This window comes from Ischnura elegans, chromosome 12, assembly GCF_921293095.1.
Source record: "Ischnura elegans chromosome 12, ioIscEleg1.1, whole genome shotgun sequence".
Taxonomy (NCBI): Eukaryota; Metazoa; Arthropoda; class Insecta; order Odonata; family Coenagrionidae; genus Ischnura; species Ischnura elegans.
In genome coordinates, this window is record NC_060257.1 from 67,692,326 (window position 1) to 67,716,823 (window position 24,498).

General features: G+C 38.0%; 1 protein-coding gene across 5 annotated transcripts in view; it reads right to left on the reverse strand.

Annotated features, from left to right (window-relative positions):
- LOC124169304 (E3 ubiquitin-protein ligase UBR4) overlaps positions 1–24,472 on the reverse strand; it is a 163,073-nt gene extending 138,601 nt beyond the window's left edge. For all 5 annotated transcript variants that reach the window (XM_046547875.1, XM_046547874.1, XM_046547876.1 and 2 more), the window contains exons 1-8: positions 24,231–24,472; positions 19,343–19,440; positions 16,542–16,841; positions 10,643–10,872; positions 9,061–9,245; positions 6,513–6,876; positions 3,115–3,284; positions 823–1,132 (exon numbers count right to left, since the gene is read on the reverse strand). In XM_046547875.1, the coding sequence (XP_046403831.1) occupies positions 823–1,132; positions 3,115–3,284; positions 6,513–6,876; positions 9,061–9,245; positions 10,643–10,872; positions 16,542–16,841; positions 19,343–19,440; positions 24,231–24,349 (1,776 nt within the window). In that variant the 5' untranslated portion in view covers positions 24,350–24,472. The remainder of the gene's footprint in view (positions 1–822; positions 1,133–3,114; positions 3,285–6,512; positions 6,877–9,060; positions 9,246–10,642; positions 10,873–16,541; positions 16,842–19,342; positions 19,441–24,230) is intronic.
- Between the last annotated feature and the right edge of the window lie 26 nt (positions 24,473–24,498).

Below are 24,498 nucleotides of genomic sequence, written 5' to 3' on the forward strand. Positions count from 1 at the left end.
AAACTACATGCAATCATTAAACAAGACTCAAGACACTTCAAATATACCCCCTGAAACCCAAATATGAAGTGAATTGACAAGAGTTATTGGCAAATAAGGAAAAATTTTTGGGGGGGATGTGAATCTCTCAAGCCCCCTCCAGATCCCTTAGTTATGTGCCTGCCAAGAGCTTAACGTGATAAAAAGCTGGGACAACCTGTGCCAAGAAGTCAGATCAAAACACTAAAGGCTGTATCACACTAGCGACTGCGACCGCCGCTGCGACCGCGACTGCGGCTGCGACTGCACCCCATCACACATTGCGGCCAACGCCACAATCGCGCAGGCGCACGTATGAACATTTCTGCTTGTGGCTTGTTTGTTTACGAAAGCCCGAAGAATAGATAGAGAGCAGCAATTGTTGAAAATGTTCCTAAAATATGTTAAAACGTACTTCATTTTCATTCACCTGTGTACTCGGGTGCAATATCCAATATACTGGGCTTCCATCTTCACTTTAAAAATCCGAAATTATCTCAGCGTTATCTTATAACCTTCTTGAACTTCCCTCGCTACGGTAACCAAAACAAACAAACACGTCTGCCGCAAGCGCGCGAGATTGAAATGGAGCTCTCTGATTGGCTACGACTGCGACTCAGAAGAATAGCCGGTCGGCTATTCTTCGGAGTCGCAGTCGCAGCGTCGACTGCCTCGCTCTGATTGGTCGACGGGCCAGTCGCAGTCGCGGTCGCAGCCGCAGCGCCGGCCGCAGTCGCTAGTGTGATACGACCTTAAGATATGCAAGAACAAGAGTAGTTCAGCTTGGTAGCCACAATGACATACCTTTCTGTAGCTGATTGTGGCTAGGTAAAATAAGAGCTGGTTGAGCGGTGCAGCGCCCAACACACGCACAGCTCTGGAGAGGGCTGTGCACTGCGACACAATGTTGAGCAAAGCAGGGCGAGGATCCTCTTCCTGTGAACTGGCACCCTCCTCCTCTTCGCTGCCTGTCTGAGACATTCCTTGCTTGTGATCCAGAACTGAGGGCCACACTTTGCCAGCCTCCTCCACCCGCAGGTCTTCCAGCAACACGGAGAGCATGACCAGGGCTTGCATGGCCAATGACACCGACAAAACTCCAAAACTTGGCTGACTGAAAAGTATAACATACGGTTGTAGGGTACATACCAACTGTAAATTTTAATTTCCCTGACTTTTCCCTGATTTACAATTGGAATGTTTACAATTTTCCTGACTCAATATCGATGGCAAATAATAAGGCATTTTATAGAATAATGCAGCAAGGTATACTGTAAAACTTTCAAAATAACTTTTTGGGCTTATAGTTTAGAGCAGGGGTCTCCAATTTACTAGGCCACGAGGGCCACATTCCAAGTTCCGAATCGCCCCGCGGGCCGGATAGCAAATTTGCCGATGACTGAAGTATTCAATACCAATGTCTACTGAAGTATCCGGTGGCATATTTCTTATTTACGAACACTTGAAGATGACTTTGACTTTTAATAGAGTGCTGCGATGCTCCTAGCGGCATCTCACAGAGTTAAACGAGCAAGAATCGCACGCTCCTTGAAACAAGTGCACGGGCCGGATGAAAGCCCTTCGCGGGCAATATTTTGGAGACCCCTGGTTTAGAGCAAAAAAAAATATAAGAGGATGTCCATATATATACTGAGAGTGTTACATTTATGATTTTTATACAGTGGAACTTGGTTATAACGGCATCGGCTGTAATGTCAACTCGGGTTTAACGTCACATTTTATACAGACCAGCCAAAATTGAGCATTTTATGTTGTACGAAAACCCGTTTATATTGTCAACAATTATTGCAACACTCGGGTATAGCGTCAAAAATTTTGCCGTTCTTAGGTTGCAAAAGTGGTAGTGTGATTGTATTATGTCCCAAAGTTCATAGAAACCATGTGTAGAAACATTAAAAGCAAAAACAGGTCACAAGCTGGACGCTGAGCAGGTGACGGGATGCAACACTTTTGTTTAATTGTTGTGTGGAGGGAGCGGGGGCTGTCCCGCATACCTGGGTCTTATCCCTTCCCACCCCTACATTCTACAAAGTCACTGACGTAGGCACACTGTATTGTATTGTTTGTTTCGTTAGTCACGGTAGATCATCAGTCACATCACTACCTACCTTCGTGTGAGCATCGCGTATGTTGTCAGTTGTTTTACACCTCGTTAGTTGTGTTTTGTTTGTGCAATGTCAAGTTGTGGTGTCACTCAGATTTAAGGTTGCTTCTTTTATAAAGTCACTCGGATATAACGTTAAAAATCTTCTGGTCCCTTTGATGACGTTATAAGCAAGTTCCACTGTATATGCAGAGCCATAGTGCTCAAGTGATAGTTTACCTTTGTAATAAATTCAGTCGTTTGCCTTGCTGTCATGGTGAAGCACAATTTTTTCAATGAACCCTTTCAATAATTCAGTACAATGCCCAGAATGCTATATGTTTAAAAAATTACAATATGGATTAAATAAATTAAAGCTGTAAAAGCACATTGAAGCAATTCTGGGAAGTTGATAATTTTATCAACAAATTTCTTATATGACATCATGAATTGTTGAAAATTCAATGACATCATTGACTCAGAGGATACCTTTTTGACGAAAGGCAGTAAATGTTAACAAAAAAAGCTTCAGGTTCTAGCATGAAGGTCGTCTTTGGTATAACATTCGGAAATCTATCTCCCTAACCCTCCAGCAGTCCTTGTTATTAGTGTATTCTTGAAATTCCTTTAGTGCATTACGAAAGCGAGCTGGGCCAATAATAGCAACACAGAGTTAGGAATGCAAAATTTTTGCCTTGATATGAACGACAAAAAGCACAGCATTATAATAGTTCCCTGATATTTTACATCAATACTTCCATTAAACTGATCATATTATTTCAGCATTGAAAAATTGATTAGCACTCACGTGAGGGAAAAAACTAAGCAGAACATCTACTGGAAAAGAATTGAGGAACACAAAACTGAGATTATAGCCCTGATAAATATTTTTTTGCCTTCCACTGGACACCTAAAAGACTGCACTCTGACATTCTGGAATAGCCTATCCTTAATTACCAAAAGAAAAATAAAAAAACAGAGCTTGAACTCACGCTTTCATCAGGTTTACTCTGCCTGATCCTTCCCGGACTTTGCTGGGAGATTTCCCTTTTTCTTCTTTGCCAGAGACTGGTCCCAATTTCTCTGATGATGACGAAAGCAACTGAGCTTGAAGCCCAGATAGTAAAACCCAAACTCCAATCATCATATGATTTTGGAGAATCTGGAATATCAATGAGAAGAATTGTAGACACCATAATGCAGTTGTGAGCAAAATGGACTAAATAATTATTACAATAAGAGGTAATCAAAGCCATTAATGACCGAAGAAAACTTATTATAGTAACGCATTGAAACTTATTATAAGAGTATTTCAAAATGTAGATTCAATTTGATTTCTCAGGGGACTCATTGAAAGAGATAAGAGATTCCCTTTCATGCGTGAGTGACACACTTCCTCTTCATTGGGTGTACCAGTTTTACAATAAAGAATTGAGTTGATTTTCAATGGATATTAACATATAAGTTTGAAGGTGCATTAATGGCAACCAACTGAATCGTACAGGGTGAAGAAGGGACAAGGTGAAAACCAATAATAAAAGTTAAAGATGAATTGATTCAGATTGTCTGCATTGGTTTACTGTCCCATTTCTTAATCTAGGTTCTCTGTTTCAGTTCTTCATCATCACTTAATTTCAAAAGCTATTAATTACATTCATTAAGGTTACTCCTTAAAATAATGTATCAATTTATAATGCAAGTGATTGGATCCATTACACTACGATATTAAAAGTATGCAAAGTAAATTATGTTCAAGTTAATTTCAAAACTGAGCTTTGTAAAAACTATTTTGATACCAATTCTTCCTCGTTTTGGCTCCAATTGAGATTCTACGCTTAAGTCACTGGCCACATGTTCTGTTTTTCCATCCTTTCCACTCTGTGCATACACAGAACATCAGAATGGAAGGGAGACATGAAAGGAATAGGATTGCTTACTATTTTGACTACGATCAGTGAGCAATGTTGTTAAAGTTTGATTGTTACATCATCAACAGGCACCAGGGATGCAAAGGAAAAAGAAACATTAGAATGGTTACTTAAGAATCGGTGGAACCAAGAACTGAACTGACCTATCCCTCAATACAGGACTTCTACAGCACCACACCAATATAGCACACATGAACCTTAATATGAAGATGGAACAAACTTATAGGCCACATCTTGGCTGCTATTCTGGATGGAATAGCATTATGCTATTCTCCGATTTTGCAACCGATGTTGCTATAATATAGCGTATTGCAACGACTATGCTATTTGGTATTCAGAACGGTTGCAATTCGTGTTTTTACTACACCGGAAGACGTAATTCTCAGAATAGCATAGGCCCGTAGCAATTCACTATTCTGAACGGCGAATTGCAACCGGTAGGCTTGCTATAATATTACGCGGTCTTCGAGGCCGAGCTATTCGGTATTGCAACCCTGAAAACGTGCGCATTGCGATGTCGAATTGTTTTTCTGAGGTTAAAGTAACATAATCAAGTATTGAAAAATGGAATAATAGCCAAAAATAAAATGATATCAGCTTTATTTTAATTAAATAATAGTAGCATAAGTGATGAACATTTAACTAGTTAAGTGAATTGGTTTGAAATTAACATTCGAGCTTAATATATGAAGCACAAGCTTGCTTCATCGACAGTACGAAAACAATAACAATTAATGCAAAGAATTACTACGATTAGCCCAAATTTTCCGTGTTTTATTCATATTTACAACTAATAATTTTATTTCATCACTTGACTTGCTACTAAAAGTATCCAAATGTAGGCTAGGTCGATTCTTGAAAAATTTCAAGCTTGTGTTAACACACTAACTCGCCAAATATAATAATAGTTATAGCTTTCAATGAAAACCATATATTACCATAATAATACCATATACTTTGATCAGCCGTTCATTTCCTCAATTGGACAGTATATACAAATACATGCAACGAGTCGAAATTATTTTCCCCACGTACTATTCGCTACCTTCTACAATTAAAACTTAAAATTTACTAAATTATAACAGGGGCAGTCGACTTGAATTACTTGCTTGAAAACAAAGGATTTCTCCGAACACCAATAAAGTTTCCGAACAAATATGATTCACTACAAACGTTTAATGGAATATTCATGTACATCATAAACGAAATATATGTATATCATGTGGAATTCAATACAAATTGTTTCCTCTATAGCCAAGCAAGTTATTCACACAATTAATTTTCAGTATATCGGCACAGTTCAGGGTCTATAAAAATTTCAGTGAGCACATTAAAATCAGCTGATACGAAAACAATGATAACTGACACAACAGCACTTTCCACACGATTCACTATTGCTAGATTCACTTATTCACAGCTGTTCCATCATCCTCAAATAAACCATCACCTCACTCTGCTTTTTCCAAATCTGCAGCTGAAATATCGATACTATTCCATCGTAATACATGAAAGCACAGCTGTGACGTTGCCACCTACTTCATTTCCTAAACAGAGATTGAATACTGAAATTAGGGAGTCATATAATATAAAGTTAGTATTGAAAACGAAAGCTTCTAGTCCATACAGTAAAGCTATATCGTCACGATCAAAGCAATAAAAGTTGGTACATATTTATTTTGACATGCAACGAACAGACAGACTTCGAAGCCTAAGACAATTACGAAGAAAATCAAACATATTTAGCTTTCAAAGATTATTTCGCATAACAAATATCTCACGATAAAGGACCGATCGGATATAGGTAAATGATTCAATATTTATGCCCGATAAATCATCATTATAACAGTAAAATTATGACCTAACCTACCTGTCTGAAGCCATTGTGATATTATCAAAACAACAACAATCAGCTGATTTCCTAAACGAGATTTTCAAAGCGTATTATATAAATCCACGGTTTAATATAATTTTTAAATGCAAATGAAGCAATTATTAGTAATTGCAAGTCAATATTCCATAAAATACAGAAAAATACATAAAATATCTTCTCCCTCATTGGTTGCGCAAACTGTTCAGAAAGTTTTTCATACGGGAAGGGGCGGAGCTTCCAAATAGCTCGCGCAAGAAATAGCATGATGCTATTCCGAACAAAATTATTACTACACGTCATTCAGAATACGGGGTCGTTGCAATAATGACCCGCAGAATAGCATATGCTATTTTTTGCAACGCTTATCCAGAATAGCAGCCCTTGAGACATGATGGCCTGATGAAGACAATCGTCAAGGGACAAGTAGATGGCAAGAACAGAGAAGGAAGACCCCGAACAACATATATGGAACAAGTAAAGGATGAGAAAAAGAAGAAATATGTAGGTCTGAAAAGATTAGCTGATAAGAGAATTGAGTATAGAGTTGCATCAAATCAATCTTATGATTGTTTACCACTGATGATGAACTTACATGACCTCCAGCACGGGGAGATTCTCCAATAACAGTTGACACGAGTGAGAATACTTCCAGGGCCCTCACTACAATGGCTGCCTCACAAGCATCCACCTCCTCCTCTTTGGGGCCCGCCGCTTGCTGCTGAGAGCCCTTGGAAGTTGGCGCAGGGGCAGGTGAGGCAGCTGGGGGTGGGGGTGGCGGCGGCTGGGATGGGGGAGAGCCCAAGATACCCGCAGCCGTGGCCACTGAGAGGGCAGCGTAGAGGCATGCGGAGGACAACACGGACAGACGAGACAGACGTGATGGATTCAAAGGCTCCAGAACCGGTATTGAAATGGCGTTCAGAGCTGCAGTCATGTCTTCAAGCAAGAGCTGCAGACTGTTCAAGTAATAAGAGAAAAATTAAACATTAACTTTTTTTAATTGAGACCAGAACAAAATGATGAGGATGCATACCAGCCACACTACTGATATTGTCTAAAGCCTGAATCACACGATCATTTTTTTTTTGTCGCGAAAGTGATCACTATCGCGAGCACTGCGCAAAATGATCGTCGGCGGCAATTGTTTTTCGCGATGGCGATCGCGATGTGGATTCCCATCGCTATTTTTCATCACTCGTCCGGTCGCTTTTTCCGTCGCTCAAACCGTCACTAAAACCCCATATCAGCCAATCAGATAGCATGACCGTATGGTGTGATTGCAGCGCCACGTTTGACAAATGTGGGAACGGCATAAATAAACAAACACGCTATATAATTTCGTGATGAGGGTCCTATGACAACGAGCTGTGATATTGGAAATGATGCGAAAAGCGATGGCGGGAGTGACCGTGTGATTCAGAAAAATGATCACAAGAGCTATTGCTTTTCGCGATGGGAAAAGTTATCTCGATAGTGATTACTTTCGCGACGAAAAAAAATGATCGTGTGATTCAGGCTTAAGCATATCATGAAAAAAGTTACTTTGTATGCAGTCACGCACATGGGTGCAAAAATTAGTGCACCTAAGGATGAATGTATGATCTTACCTAAGGATGAAGTTCACCATGAAAAAATATTTTACTTAGCACAAGCCTCTGACTTGTGACGCCAACACCTTGTTCGGTAAAACCCATCTCAAAGCCCACTCTGAGAAAATGGGTTGATGGTGTAACTGGCTTAGATGCCTGACCAGCAATGGGAGGACAAGGGTTTGAATCCTGGCTAATTAAGATATTTTTTCATGGCAAAGTTCATTCTTTGGTGTATTTATACTTCGATATTATCTTTATTGGTGACATATAATTCTATTAAAACTTAAGCAATTATAATGAAATTTTCATAGTGTAGATGTGAACTTTGTCAATATGTATTTGACAGTTTATTAAATGTAAAATATGTGCAACTAAGAAAATACTTAAGGCATAATTTTCAATTCTGAGATACAGGCAAATGTCGAGTCAAACTGTATTTAACCTTGGAAATTCCAAGATACAAGCAGAAGTTTTAAGCAAGTAATCCATCACCAACTTCAGTAATGTGGGAGGTACGCATCCTCTTTAAGAAACATGTAAAGCAAAATATAGTGCAATTTCACCAAAATGAATACAGTATTTCACAGAATATAGTCCACCCCCTAACTTTTGATACCTGATTTTTGGGTAAAATTTCTTTGGTGAAAAGCAATCCATAAATATCAGGTGCTCAACTTGTTTACTGGCCATGGTTTACAGAATAAGTATATTACACGATAAGGATAGAGCATGACATGTCAATTGTTATTTTAAATTCCATTTTAATTCATTTACAAAATTTGAAAGAAATTCTTGGCAATTACTCTTATAGAGCTGGTGTAATGTTTAATTTTTAGTCCCTTATCAAATTACATCTTCGAAACAAGAGAAGAATTTTTTTTGCCAACTCCATGTTATCACTGAAGTTATAGCCTTAAAACAAAAAATTATGATATACTTTCTATTTTCAAAGGTTTAATTTTGATGTTAGATGAGACAAAGCACCCATTTTTCTATTGCCTCTGCTCTGAACCTAATGAAGGGCTTCCAAAACCCATCAAGGATCGCTGTAACAGCATGGTAACAAATTATACAAGAAATTTGATCATTTGATCAATGATATACGTATTCTCCTGAGTCAGAAACCAGAGGAAAGTTTCTCAAAGGTACCCATTTCACTGCTATTATGGCCTTATTTATTTTTATTTCTTCATATGGCAGTCCTGCCTTTCCCTAAGAATCGGGCATCTTTAGTAAAATGAAAATCATTTGTGAAAGTTTGAGAGTTGACAGGATCTACCTTCGTAATCTCAAAGAATATTATTGAAAATAATTCAAGTCAATTTTTATTTGAAAAGTCAGTTTTAAACAAACACAGCCAACGTGCCAGCTAAGTATAAAAGAATTTACGATTTCAAGAGCTTATACAAACAGGATGGTTTAGAGATGATCCAAAATTGGGTTAAATATCCAATAAGTTCAGCACACAAAGTTACAGCAACTCTACACATAAAGAAATATGCTAATTATGGAAGATAATATCCTTCATAGGAATATTTCATGACTTACCTAGATCGCACTGTAAGCGCCTCAGCATGAGAAGTGGGAAGATTAAAAACTTTCTTGGTAATTAGGTCGGTGAATTTTACAACATAGCGAGCCAGGAAAGGCAACGATGTACAGCAGACACTTAGAATTACATCACCACCACCCAAAGACTGCAAGCTCAGGGTATTTGTTTGGATGAACAGTTCCTGAAACGAGACACAAAAAAAATTCATGAGGATAATTATCGACAAGCAAACTTCAGGGACCAGCCAGAAAAAATTACAAAAATAATTCTAAAATTCATAAAAAAAACCTACTTGCAAAATTTTAAGGTTCCAACTGATTGTTTAAAACATAACTACAGAGTTACTAATGGTGTTTTGAGTTAAATAGCCCTTAAGAATCTTGCTCTTGATGATCACTTTGTTTCATCTGATATGAAGATGACAGTTATGGATATGGACTTATTTTTTCATAGTTACTATCATTAAGTCCTTACACTGCAACATAAAATGACCTTCATCTAGCCTTATGGAGGTAGCATGTATGGTGTGATAGGTAAAGAGATTGGCAAGATTAACTTTGGTATGAACACAGTGAATTTTCTCAATTATCCAATTAAAATTTAAGAATATCATAGGAAATGGTAAATTTAGTAACCAATAGTTGATTCTGATAATCAAGAGTTGATTATAATAATCAAGATTGATAGCTGTTAACAGCAATAGGAACCTGAAAATCCTGAGAGTCCACTCTGCAAAATAGGTAATTTTCTACAAAGCATGCCTGAAAATTTCAAACAAGGATCGGCAGGATCAAATATTGTGCAGTCAAGCTGAATTTTACGTGGTTTGCTTTTCAAAGAAACTACACAAAAAAATTCATTCCCACTAGAAAAACCAAGAAAAAATTTTGGACCACCCTGAGGTATGCTTAGGTCAAGTTTTCTCATTCAATTGCAAAGGACAGGATGGTAACATTTAGCTGCCCAAAGTTTTACCAACCAGGATTCCTTCTGACAAGCTCAACTAGTATCATTTTTTGCATTGGGCACATTCAAGGGGCAGTAAATGCACAGAGCTCTAACTCAGCATAGTAGCTGACCAATATGCTGCATATTCTCCCTGATTGGACAAAATCGACTCGGCACTATGGAGGGCAATTTGAACATATGTACATTAAAGTTTTCCACCAATTAAGGTAGGTTTGCATCGAGCATTTGCGAGGCTCCCCCATGGACTTCCCTCATCAATTCATAATAAGGACTACCCCCTTTCATTCTATTTAAAAGTCCTATTCTCTCCCTTCCTCTCCTTCAGTAACCCAACATCCTACCCTCTAACACTTTTCAACGTCTATCCAGCAAAAAACCATTAGCCAACTACACTATGAATTTAACTCCCTCCAATCAGGGAGGAGTGCTCAGGCAAGAAGCAGGCACAATGATCACTCCAGTGTATTGACTAAGAGCCCACACTGTGTAACCATATAGAGACACATTCAGGGAGAAATCCCACTACTGTTTTGGTTGCACTTACTGTCCCTGAATTTGGCCCTTTATGATCAGACGACCCACCTAAAACATCATAAGGACTATAATTACCTTCACTTCCGCAACAGGATCTGTCTCCTCAACTTCCTGCTTAGAGTCGTCTCTCACAGGAAAACCGACAGACATTTCTGGCTGACGCAAACAGCTTGAGTCCGTCACTGGTGTGGTAAGTAAGTCAGTAATTGCTGTTGAAAGCTCCAAATTAGCTCTCTTGTGGTGCTCCTTTGTAGTAGATGATGTACTCTGTCCTTGAGACTGAGTTGATGGATCTTTATCGGCAGCTAAAAGACAAAATTGATGATTGAGTAAAACCATCTAGACTCATCCTAATGAAACTGTGGTAAAGAGTAGGGATGGGTCGAATAGTAGATTTCTCGAATTCGAATATCAAATCATTCCTCGAATATTCGAATACCTCGAATACTAAACGATGAATGTGAAAATGTTTGACTAGGTCGCCTATTCATCAAGAAACCCAAGATTTTGGCGAGTAATTAACAGGAATTTAGCTGATTAATGGAATATTTAAAACAATAGGGTAGTTGCCTTCATTAAAGAAAACGAAAGGCATTGATTGTGATTCGTTACCCACCATTGGAGTATTCATAATATACAAATTATTTGGTTCTAGAAATACCGGTTTAGACCAATGGCAATGGTCAATTTTACCCTCGTTTGAAAAAGGCCAGATTGGCGCCCATGCGATGCCACTCCACGTGACGTCACAGGGACCTAGTTTCTACATGAGAGGATAGGAGTTTTACATCGTCTGAGGTTACCAATGCATGCATGAGGCACAGAGCTAAGGGAAACATGTCTTAATAATCACTTATTAAAACTGGCTAAGGTCAGAAAGTTTTCTTCGTCTGATAAGGTATTAATAATCTTTATTTAAGCCAAGCGCTACCAGCTAGCATGGTACTCGACAACCTGCTAGCATCCTGCATCGTATCAGCGCTCAGAGCCTCGCCCCAAGGTCACCTCACTTACAACAGCGGGAACCAGAATGATGTCACGCGGAGTTTTTCCCGGCATTCATACTTGCCCGCCGCATTATCGCTCGCTTGAAAATTTTCACTTTTAATTTAATCGCGAAAAATAGATATCGTTTTTAAAACTCTAAAAGCGTTAAATACGTACTCCAGGAGTATCAATATTACGATTTAGGCAATAAAAAAAGAATAGGAAACCACCCTATTTGAGTATTACGCCAAAATGCTAAGCCTCCGTCGTATTTCTCCGTCTTTCCGGTATTTATTTTCCTGCGTAAAATGCTTAAATAAAGTCAGAAATATGTCGTGTTTGGTATTATTCTTTTTTAAATTACGCGCACATTACTAATATTTCAATCCAATAAAAGTGTAGTATCAATTGCCGAAAGTCATTGTCAGAAAACGTTTGGGCTAGTAGATGACTCATGCAGCAGTTGACCTCCAGAAATGGGGAACTTCGAAGCAGGTAAGCAGAAAAAGGCCAGTGGGTGAGTAGAGGGGTGGGGGCGTGAGACACGTTTTTATTGTTCTCGTGTAACTTGATATATTTTTCGAAGCTAAGGTCTTAGTAATACGATCCCTGAGGGAGCTGGGATCTTTTGTTTGATTTCGAAGAAGAGGAAATCGTCAGAGTGGGTGAGGTGAATGCTGAATGGAGGGGGATAGCAGATCGTGGGAAATGCGGCAATGTCATTATCCCACGGCACTGAGTTCCTCCCTATGGTAGTTTCATATCCTGGGGAGGATTCCAAATAAGTGCCTGTCGTTATTAGCCGCTAAGGACACATGGCAAACACCTCATCTCACTTTATCAAAAGATGGATGCGGGAAAATGGTCAATGGGGAGAAAGAAGGAAGGGTGAAACGCGATTCTATTATTTTCCGGTAACTTAATATTTTTTTCGAAGCTGAGGTCTTTGTAATACGATCCCTGCACGAGCCGGGAGCTTTTGTTTGATTTCGGGGAAGACGAAATCTTCGGAGGGGGTGGGGCGAACGCTAAATGGAGGGGGATAACGGATCGTGGGAAATGCGCCAATGTTGCTATCCCACGGAACTGAGGCTCTCCTGATGGGGAACACCTGGGATTTTCGGATTTTTTTCACCCGATCAATTTCGGCTCCCCACGTCGAACTCTTTTCACCGCTCTAACACACGAATTTTATGTAGTTCGTCAGCTTGCCTAAAACGGCGCTGCATGCACTAAACGACGAGAGTTCTTCTCATTTTTCCGAGTCAACTTCAAACGACGTGCGAGCGACAGTGTATGACGCGAAATTCAAAGTATTCGAGGTATTCGAGACGGTACCTTTGGCATAAGTATTCGAGATTTCGAATATCGAATTTACCCTTTAATATTACATATGAAAAAGCCTTCAAGTACTTATATATGACATTTTATTATTCATTTAATCAACCTCCATGAACATGGGATAGTTTCCTAGAAGTAAATTCGTAATGCAATAAAATATTAATTTTTCATCAATGTTTCAGAATTTTAAGCTTTTATTCCTCATCAGATTTACGCTAAAATCATTAACTTCACATAACACCTAAATTTATTTATAACTAACAAGAATATCCGTACAATGAACAGAAAAAAAATAGAAAGATGCTGCATGGTGTCTATTGTGCCAAGTAATCAAGAATAATCAAAGTAATACAAGAATTGAAAGGTACAGCATGAAATAAAGTCAAGCAATAGTAGTAGTAGCAGATAAGAATCCAAGCAGTGTCAAATTAGCATTACACCATGCCACTCAGCCAGGATGGTAAAAAATGCCCACCTCGTCACTGGAACAAAGGAAAGCTCCACACTTTAAACCACTTATTTCATCTTATTGTTACACCTTTAGAGTTTTTACTTGAGCACATTCTTATTCCCCAAGCACATGACTTCCAGCACCAAATTTCCTTCCAAGCACATTTTAAGACTTTTCTCAAAGGGAGAAAACTACGGATGGTCGGATCTAAATATTTGCAGATATTGCCCTTGACCAGACACTTCAGACATTAATTCACGGTCGACATCAGATCTGGATCCAAATTTTTAAATTAATGCTTCAGTGAATGCAGCATCCTATTACAGGAAGTGGAAAGAGTTCCGATACTCTCTTCGCATGCACCGTTGCACTTGCGATACTTGTCCTACTCATGAACCATTTTGTTTAAAATCTCTCGGAGTTATGCAACAGAATTTCAGCCGTGGAAAATTTTATGGCAAAATACAACTGACACATAGTGTGACTCTTCCCAAGAAATTGAACAACCATCAGAGGAATCTCAGCACCACAGGATAATTACCATGTCAAAAGTAACTACTTTTCTTTTCCGAGACCACACAAACCAGAAATCATTATCTTCGAAGAATATATCAAGATACATGAGAACTATGGAAACGTATTTCATCCATACCCCATCTCATTTACTGACCACTCTCACACTCCATCCATCATTTTTAATAAACTTCCATCTGAATTGAAAAACTATCCCCCTTCCCTATTCAAAGTTAAATTATGTAAATTTTTAGCAGGTAAAGCCTATTATGATATTAGCGATTATTTAAATGATTCTATGTAATTTGTATTATTGTATTTATGTAATTTGTATCATAGTGATTTTTGTGACGAAACCATGCAATGTATATTGCCAGTTCGGTGAATAAAAAATTATTATTATTATTATTATTATTACTCATCACACCCCAGGGTACCCACTCTATCTAAATTATAAAATTCAGTTACTTCCAGGTTTTCACAGTCTAAATGTCTTCACATTCATGGTTTGTACATAAACCATTTTAGGAAGAAATATTGATCACATAACAATCATCAGCCACACTTTAACAACAAATTTAATAAATGCGACAGATACCGAGAATGCAAATGCAGCAATGAAAGTGCCATCTCTCCTGACGTCATATACTATTTGCAAAATTTAGCTCCGGCTAAAGGTTGTGAGTGGGAAAATGGAGGGACCAGGGTGCCAGGAAAGTTGAATGAATGAATGCTTTATTTGATGCTCTGGGAAACCCATAAGAGCAAAGAACCTAAATACAATTAAACATTCTGCTCAAAAATACAATAATTATGAAATAGCACAACATAAACAAAAACAAAATTAATCAACTCAAAGATTTGTACAACTCAAAACAATACATTTACGGTTTTAAATATTCATACAGTTTACACTTGAAAGATTCCGGGGTGGAGGAGCGTTTTATTAAGGGGGGTAATGAATTCCAAAACTTAGAAGCAGTGACCTGGAAGGAATTTAGGTATAGGTTGGTACGGGCTTGGGGTATATGGAGAAGGTTAAGGTCTGACCGGGTTCTTCGGAGGGAAACACTAGTCCTGTAAATGAATAAGTTATACAGGTATTCAGGCGTTTGAGTACGAAATAGGGAGAACAGAAGAGACCCCAGGAAGTACTTCCTACGGGATCCAATAGGCAGCCATTTCAAGGAACAAAGTGCTCAGAAACATGATCGTCTCTGCGAAGGTCGAATATAAATCTAATGCAGCTGTTAATTAGTCGCTGGACACGTATTTCAAGAACATTTGTTAAATCACAATACACTAGTATACAATAATCCATAATAGGAAAAATCAAAGAGGTTACAAGTGCTATTCTCGTGTGGACAGGTAAATTTTTCTTTTGAAGTTTCAATACATAGAGAATTTTATTTCCCTTATTGCACATTTCCAATACATGCTGATCCCAATTTAAAGTAGTGGAAAGAGTGATGCCAAGGTATCGAACAGTTTTTTTGAATTTAACAATGCTCGTGTGAACACGAATAGGTGGAAGACTGTCATGATGGATGCTATTTAAAAGTCTTGAATTTCCGAAAATGATTGCTTGAGTTTTTAAGGGGTTTAATTGTAGGCAGTTGATATTGGCCCAAGAGATGATGGAGCTAATATCACTGTTAATTGTTTCGATAAAAAACGGAAGTTCGTCACGAGAGCAGTGAATATAGATTTGCAGATCATCTGCATAGAGCATATAGTTGGCGTGACTAATGGACTTAGCCAGGTCCAGGGTGTACAAAGTAAAGAGGAGAGGTCCAAGGACGGATCCTTGAGGTACGCCGCATGAAATCGGGAGCCATGGGGATAACTCGTCACCTGAGCCCTTGACAGCTTGACTTCTGCCCGTCAAGTAGGAGTTAAACCAGTTTAGGGCAGAGCTGGAAAAATCGAGGGACTTTAATTTGCGTAAGGGAACTACGTGATTAACTCGATCAAAGGCCTTACTAAAATCGAATAGAACCATAATGGTTACCAATTTCTTGTCGGTGGCGAGACGAATATCGTTAGTGACTTTAAGCAGGGCAGTCTGTGTGCTAAAACCCTTGCGGAAGCCAGATTGGAAAGGGTCTAGTTTACCAGATGATGATAGAAATTCCATGACTTGAGAGTGCACAATCCTCTCCAGTGTTTTAGAGAGGGCACGAACGGAACATGTTCCGTTCGTGCCCTCTCTAAAGAACTGGAAGAGTTAAGTAGTGGCTGAATTTTCGCAAGTGTTAACGAGCACTTCGGTTAACAGTCTTCCGTCTTTGGTACAGGCTTAAGGTCAATGTGTCATCATGGCACACGGACCAATAATTGCGCTTCAAATATACGTGTCAAGGTAAATCTGTGGCCATGTCTGCACATGACTGACCTTGAAATATGATCGAAATACCCATTTTTCTTTTAAGCTGTCAATCATAGTTTCAAGACCGTAAAATCAAGATTGAGAGATTTTTATGGCTTTGGGACGAAATTCACGGCTTTTCCTAGGTTGTTTCACAGTATACGAAATTCACAGTTTTAAGGTTTTCGAGGAATTTCTTACAAAAAAAAGGAGTAATTGTTGCGAATGTTTTTCAAGTGTCGCTAACATTTCTGCCTAGTGATGCATAGTGGCCCATTGATGACAAAATTAATGTCATGGGTATGAAACATTACCTGTTGATGATGGAGGAGGGATAGGACAGGTCCTAATGTGTGCTGGAAGTCTTGCTCCTTTCATGACAGCAGTCAGGGCAGTCTGATCAGATCGGGATAGCATGCTTGTGCCGCTGCACAAGGCTCTGAGTGGCAACAGCAACTCAGATGCCAAAGCAAGAGGTGGCACAGGGCCAGCAGAATGTCCTCCAGTAATAGTTCCCGGAGGATTGGTGGTCTCCAATGCCTTCAGTCTGGCCAAGATGTATCGCATAAGTATTCTTGATGCAGAGCACACTGCTCCCATTTGACTCCGTGGGACTGAAATGAAATTATTGGAGAAAAAAACATAATGAAAACTGTTTCAACCAAGTATCCAAATATAAGACTAAATTTTTACTAAAGCACTTGCTGTAATTTAATTATTAAGTTGAGCTGCAAATTGCATTACGTGAAAGTGACAAATAGGAAAGTCCAAGTGTCAAAATAAGTGAGAAAAGAGAATAAATTTGTGAAAATGGGTAAGACTTGCCAACAATCAATTGGGAGGAAAATAGACGTTGAGCGACCACTGACCAAGCTTAGAGTATCACTCTAATTTTTATGAATATACAAATGCATAGAACAATTATTTTCTTAACAACTTAAATTGGCAATTGGATTCTCTACTCCAGAAACTAGTCTCATTCAGGGTTGTTGCAAGACTACTGCATAAAAATTCCCTGACTTTTTGCATTCTCTTTCCCATCAACATAACATTTTTTCCCAGCTCATTCATCTACAGCTAGTTCCACCTTGAAAATTGAAGAAAGAATAGAAGGTGATGGGCACTTCATTCACCTCTCCTTCAACACCGAATTCTTTTACTTCAGCAGTATCACTAACATTTCTCACAACCAGTAGCACTACAGGTATTCCTCTCCGAGCTCAACAGATTGTTCCATAGAAGTGTGGAGCTACACAATTTTCATGCTCAGTGAAAGTTGAATTGCAGGTGGTATAATTTAAGCTTTGTGCACCATGAGCTACGTTCTCTGGGGCTATTTCGACTTTGCCCACAGCAGTCAGAACCCATGATCAATTCATATCTTTTCAAGGATTGATCTTAATGTTGCAGAAAAAATCATCAACATTTCCATTTCAAATAGGGTTGATGCAAGATGCATCATTACAGTACTCTTCTAACTTTTATGCAATACCCTGAAACCATTCAGCCCACCACTGTCTTGATCAATTTTCACCCCATCCGACCTCCATGGATTTTTCCAGTACATGCTATCTTGATATTAAAAGTTGTCCAGAAAGAGAATGAAAATCGTTTTTCTCAAAATATGCATCCTGCAGGGTTCCCGCTATAACTAAATTATAAAATTCACGGTTTTTTCCAGGTTTTCACGGTCTAAATTGCGTCAAATTCACGGTCTGTTTGATAAGCCATTTTAGGAAGAAATATTGATCTCATAAAAATCACCGGCCGCACGTCAACTAAAAATATAGCAAAAGCAATAAACGCCGGGAATGCAAAACGCAGCAATGAAAGTGCATTTATGACGTCGCCTATTGTTAGCAAAATTTAGGGCCGGCTAAAGGTTGTGAGTGAGAAAATGGAGTTTGACAGGGAAGTGAAGAGGTGTCTCATTTCTCGCCAGGGTTAATGATCACTTTGGTTAAAGGTCGTCCAATCACAGCCTTAAGGTCTGTGTCGTCATGACACACGGACCAATACTTGCGCTTCGAATATACATTTGCAGATAAATGTGTGGACAGTATCTGCGAGTGACTGACCTAATTTTATTTTGATCCGTCAATCGTAGATCTAAAATCAAGTTTGAGAGGTTATTAAGATTTCATGACGAATTTCATGGCTATTTCCAGGTTTTTTCACGGCAGACGAAATTCACGGCTTATTCACGGTACATATTAAGGTTTTCACGGTTGAGTGGGAACCCTGTCCTGGTAAACTACAAAAAAGCAGCCCTGATCCCATACACAATGTGGACACAGCTATGTTTCATTCCTATGAGAGCATACAGGCCAGTTCACAGAAAAAGATTGTTTAAAACCCAAAAAAATTAGCTTCACGGCTTAAGGGAGGTTATGGAGAAAATTATTACATACTCGACACCAAATATCACTCTTCAGCAGAACTAACAACGAAAAGCCAAAAACACAAACACAAGGTATTGGCATTGAGTTGAGACGTTTCTTAGCCACATTTACAGGCCAAATTTACACACGTCTTGTACAGAGATAAGTTCTCAATTCCACATAACATCCATCTTATTTTTTATCCTGAGGTGAATTCATCCTTGACTAACGGACACTTCTAACAAAATACCTATGAAAAGTGCATAAAAAATTACTGACATACTCATACTAGAGGTTCCAGACAAGTTTCATAATTTTCCCATTAAATAAAAATTGTATGAACCCAAAGTATATTTTTGTGGCAATTTCACCATGTTTCATGATTATTTATTTCTGTATATGGAACAAACACTGACATATAAGTTATCACACAAAGTGCTTCCTTATTTATTATTATTATATTTCCATTAGTTATTGCTAATTTTTTTTAATACCAACATTTACTCTGTTCCAAGGCCTAAGCCCGCCTGGGGATGAGGGGTTTAAGCTCTCTTATGAAACTTATGTGAAATAGACTAAATGAAATCCCCTGAATTGAAATCCTTCACCAAATGACAAAATCCCTCCGCATATTTTTCCTTTTAATTCTGACTGCCCTTGCCCAGAACTGAATACGTGATTAGAAAAACAAAAGTCACAAGTAAGACATCACTGTCTACCAGAAATATACTCACTTGAAGTTGCACTGGAGCTGATGTAATCCGCAGCCAGAATTGCAAATGAGGTGTAAAAGGACTCATATTCAGGATCATGTTTGATAAATTCATTTTCACTGCAAACAAATAATAAATAATGCTTAGTTCATTTGTACAAAATAAAAACTGCAATAAAAAATATAAAATGTCCATCATGACTAACTAAAATACTTCACTAACTAGGTACCACTTCACCATCAAGTACATATTCTAAAATAAGTTATAAAACTTAATATCCCATTCAAAAGCTGCAAAACTAACAATACACGGATAAAATAACATGCTTTGCAAGTTACACTAATTGTAAGCTTTGACAACAAGACCTCAGTTTCAACAATAAACAACATATTCAGAAGAAATAACTACCAATTCAACACAAAATTTGTAAAGCTTAATTCTTTCATCATTAATGAAGAAGTACGACTTACAAGAAATTCTGAAAAAGTACATTTTTCAATAAGCAATTAGTTATTAATGAAAAATTAGTTCTACTTAATAAAATTACACTACTTGTGTACTTCATCATATACATTAATTCTTACTTTTTTATTGCTTCAATTAAAAATAAAAACACCCATAGGTAAAAAGACTGAGAATTAAACCCTTTAAGTGCGGCAGGCTAATATTTACAACGAAATATTTTGAATGTTAAACAGTGCAAAAATGTCTTTTTTATAAATTACATGGGTAATTAAGAAATAGCTTTATAAATTGGCTCATTCACTAGTTTCTCATAGCCAACCATGGCAGTTTAAAAATTTAAGGGACGCACTTCTCTTCAGTTTTCCATCAGTAATTTCAAACTATTTCCAGTAAAAAGTTTAACAGCGGCCTTAACCCCTCAGCAGAAAAGATTATACCACATGAAAATATGCCACGCAAGTCACTGCTTCTCAGCTACTCCTTGACCTCAGATTCCTTCCCATGATGAAAGGTTCTTTCTCAGCAACCTAATGAACCAAAACTCAAATAATGCCACCAACTCAAGATACATGGGAGTCAACTCTTGCTCCTTTTAACAAATAGGGGGGTTTCCTACATTTTTTTATTGCCTAAAGCGAGAGATTGTTACTCCTGGAGTACATTTTCCACGCTTTTAGATTTTTAAATGACGATAACTATTTTTCATGATCAAATGAACAGGGAAAAATTTCAAGCACGCAAAAACATAATGGCTAATTATGAATGCTGGGAAAAGCCTGTGACACTATTCTGGTTCCGGCTGCAACCGTGTGAGGCCACCTTGGTGCGGGGCTATGAGCACCACTACAACGCAGGCTGCTAGCAGGTAGTGCTTGGCTTAAATAAGGATTATTAATACCTTATCAAACGAAGGAAACTTTCCGACCATAGGCAATTTTAATAGTTGATTATTAAGAAATGTTTCCCTGAGCTCTATACCTCATGCATGCATTGGTAATCTAAGATGATGTAAAACTCCTGACTACTCATATAGCATCTGGGTCCCTGTGACGTCACGTGGAGTGGCATCGCATGGCCGCCAATCTGGCTTCTTTCAAATGAGGTTATAATTGACCATTAACATTCATATAAACTGTGATTTCTAAAACCAAATAATTTGTAAATTATGAACACACTAATGGTAGGTAACGTACTGCAATCAATGCCTTTCATTTTCTTTGATGAAGGAAACTACCTTATTGCAATTTTGGGTACAACTTACAGGCATCAAAAAGCAAATATTCCATTTTTAAATTTATTCATTAGGTTAGAAGTATTTATTTTAACCCTCTTAGTTCCATGGACAAATATATAATGGCTCGAGCATGGACAGGATTCAAACTCATCATATGCTAATACATACTGTTTTATTCTTTATCCAATGTGTTAGAATATTATGACCGACACATTAGTAAAATTCTTAGTGAAATTAAAAAAAAATACAATGATATCTAAAATAGTAACTTCACACTGTGTTTTTCATAGAGTGCTGTACAATTATTAAATTTCCCTCGAAACTTTTCGCTACCACCATCAAATTTCAGGGGCACTAAGACGGTTCAATGTCTACCTCTATCACACTCAAGAAAATCCCAAGAGTTGATAAGAAAAGAGTCAACCATATTTAACAGGCATGAGAAAGTACCTATGAAACAAAGAGAGTTACAGGCTCAAATCCAATATTTAAAATTCCAGGAATTTTTACAAAGCCCAACAACTACAAAATTGCAATGAAAGGATTATTTAGGGGATATTGGAAGGCTTCACTGGGGTTCGAATCATGGATTCTTTGCATAGTAAAGTAATTCTTAACCCTCCCGTCCAAAACGACCTTGTTGCTTCCTTCACTACACTAATGAAGGAAAACTTCGGAGAACATTAAATGAGACAGGAAATAGTAAGCCCAAAAAGAAGTTGCCCGTTCGATATATATTTGAATATTTAGTCTCAAATATCATTTTTTAAACCCTTTATTATTCCCAGGAAATATAAATTCCTGTATCTATCAATATGGCATACGATCTCTCTTATTTTATCATTTCTTTTGGACCAGGAAACGTAGTGAGGTTCTAGAATGATGGTTTCCATTTAGCTCAGAAAAATATTTTCTATCTAGCTCAAACAATCTAATTTTAAGCCTGGAACATGGCCTCCAAGTCTCTGGCGGCTGATTTCCTAATTTCTGCAAGGGGTTGTAGTCGGGAAGATCGCCTCATCACTGTGATGAAGAGTCTGTCATCACAAGGAAAGGAATGGAAGGAAGAGAGATGGAATGATCTTGCATAATCGTAAAGGGGACATGAGCTACCACAAGCAAAATCATATCTTCCCAAGAAGGGGAGATAAACCCATACAATAGGGTGGTTTCCTATTATTTTTTTATTGCCTAAATCGAAAGATTATTACTCCTGGAGTACGTATTTCACGCTTTTAGATTTTTAAATGACGATATCTATTTTTCGCGATTAAATGAAAAGTGAAAATTTTCAAGTGCGCGAAAACGCGACGGCTAAGTAGGAATGCTGGGAAAACCCTGTGACATCGTTCTGGTTCCCGCTACCGCAAGTGAGGTGAGCTTGGGGCAAGGCAGAGAGCGCTGATACGACGCAGGATTCTAGTAGGTAGCAGAGTACCGTGCTAGCTAGTAGCGCTTGGCTTAAATAAGGATTAGTAATACCTTATCAAACGAAGAAAACTTTCCGACCTTAGCCAGTTTTAATAGGTGATTATTAAGACATGTTTCCCTGAGCTCTGTGCCTCATGCATGCATTGGTAACCTCAGACGATGTATAACTCCTATCCTCTCGTGTAGAAACTAGGTCCCTGTGACATCACGTGGAGTGGAATCGCATGGGCGCCAATCTGGCCTTTTTCAAATGAGGATAAAATTTGACCCTTGCCATTCGTCTAAACCGGTATTTCAAAAACCAAATAATTCGTGTATTATGAATACACTAATGGTGGGTAACGAATCGCAATCAATGCCTTTCGTTTTCTGTGATGAAGGAAACTACCCTATAGACTGCCTTTTCCTTCAGTATAATACCCCTTTATATGGAAGAGGTGATGAGAACTGATGAATTATGAAAAGCATTAGTACCTTGGCAAAAATATATGTTTAGCCTTTCGTCAAATATTGTACTCATAAGTCAGTAACTTAATCAATGGTTCATATAGAACATAACTTCAACAGGTTAGGGACACATAACAGGCAACAGATATTTGTTAAGAATTGATCTTTGAAGTAGGAGGTGAGCTATTTTAGAAGTCATCACACAAAAATAGAAGTAAACATTTAAATAATACATTTAAATGTTAAGCACAATAGCATTGGGACGGTTACTGTGAATCACTGAATAAAAGGAATCTGGAGAGCATGCTATCACAGCAGATACTGAAATATAAATTATGCGGAGTCCTTTAGGATATTGAACAAATTTATTCCACTGAGGTGAGTCAAATTATTCAACATATTACGCAATAACATAACTTTAATCATTATATGATACTAAAAACGTTCTCCGTCGGTGGCTATTTTAGAAGTCAACACACAAAAATTGAAGTAAAAAATGTCAATAATACATTTAAAAAGTTAAGCACAATAGCATTAGGACGGTTACTAATGCCGGTGGCTGATAAAATATTTCGCACGAATCACGCACTATTTAATGAAACCAGACACGCTCTTAAAAAACAAACCGATTTCAAATAACTGCATTTACTGAATTACATTAATTATCGATATAGTTCATAAAGCTAATAACTAATGCTGTGTTGGAACTAAGTAATATTCCTGGAAAACTGCGAAATCGTTTCCAATTCCGAAAATTCTCAATAATTACGAAGAGACTATGGTATGTGTAATGACACATTCGCATGAATACGACTTGTAGCTGGTATCCACAGCCACCCACAGTCAGACTAATACATCAGTCTATTTTTGTGTTCCACGATATTTTGTAAACACGTTTTTTTCTCCTTATGACGATTTCCACCCCGTTACCTACAATAGCAGATGTAATTAACTCAAATAAATGCTAACAAATACCTATAAGAATTAAGAGAAATTTAACCAGACCATTAAGTTAATCCGCAGACAAGAATATTTACAAGAGAGAAACACCTACACCATTAACACCTACAAATATGTTGCGCAAAAGGCCTCTCTCCCAAACTTTTGCAATCAATCAAATATGATGAATTTCTTACAGGAATAACGGATTTTCTAAACCTAGCACGTCAGCTGCATACTGCAACAGAACGTTAAACAGTACACGATGCTCTGAAATAAATACAACCATTTCTAACGCAATCAATGTACAATACAAGATGTATTCCTCACTCGAATTTCGGGTTTATTCCATGATATTTATACTCGGACACCGATGCAAAACTGTCCACTCACCTCTTAATGATAGCTTTCACAAGCTCGAACACATCATTCTTGTTAAAAGATCCATAAGATGCAGCTAAAATAGGCTTCACAAAGGAAGCCCACTCAACTCCCCCACTTTCCGTAGACATTTTTAACAGAGAAATTTAGACACTGATCAATTTGTCTGCATCATTTCCTAACGGCAATTCAGAGGAAAATGACGTCCAGCAAAAGATTACTGATATATCGAACGATCGAGTAATTTCCAAGATGAAAGCTACTCTTTTGTTTCAGAAGT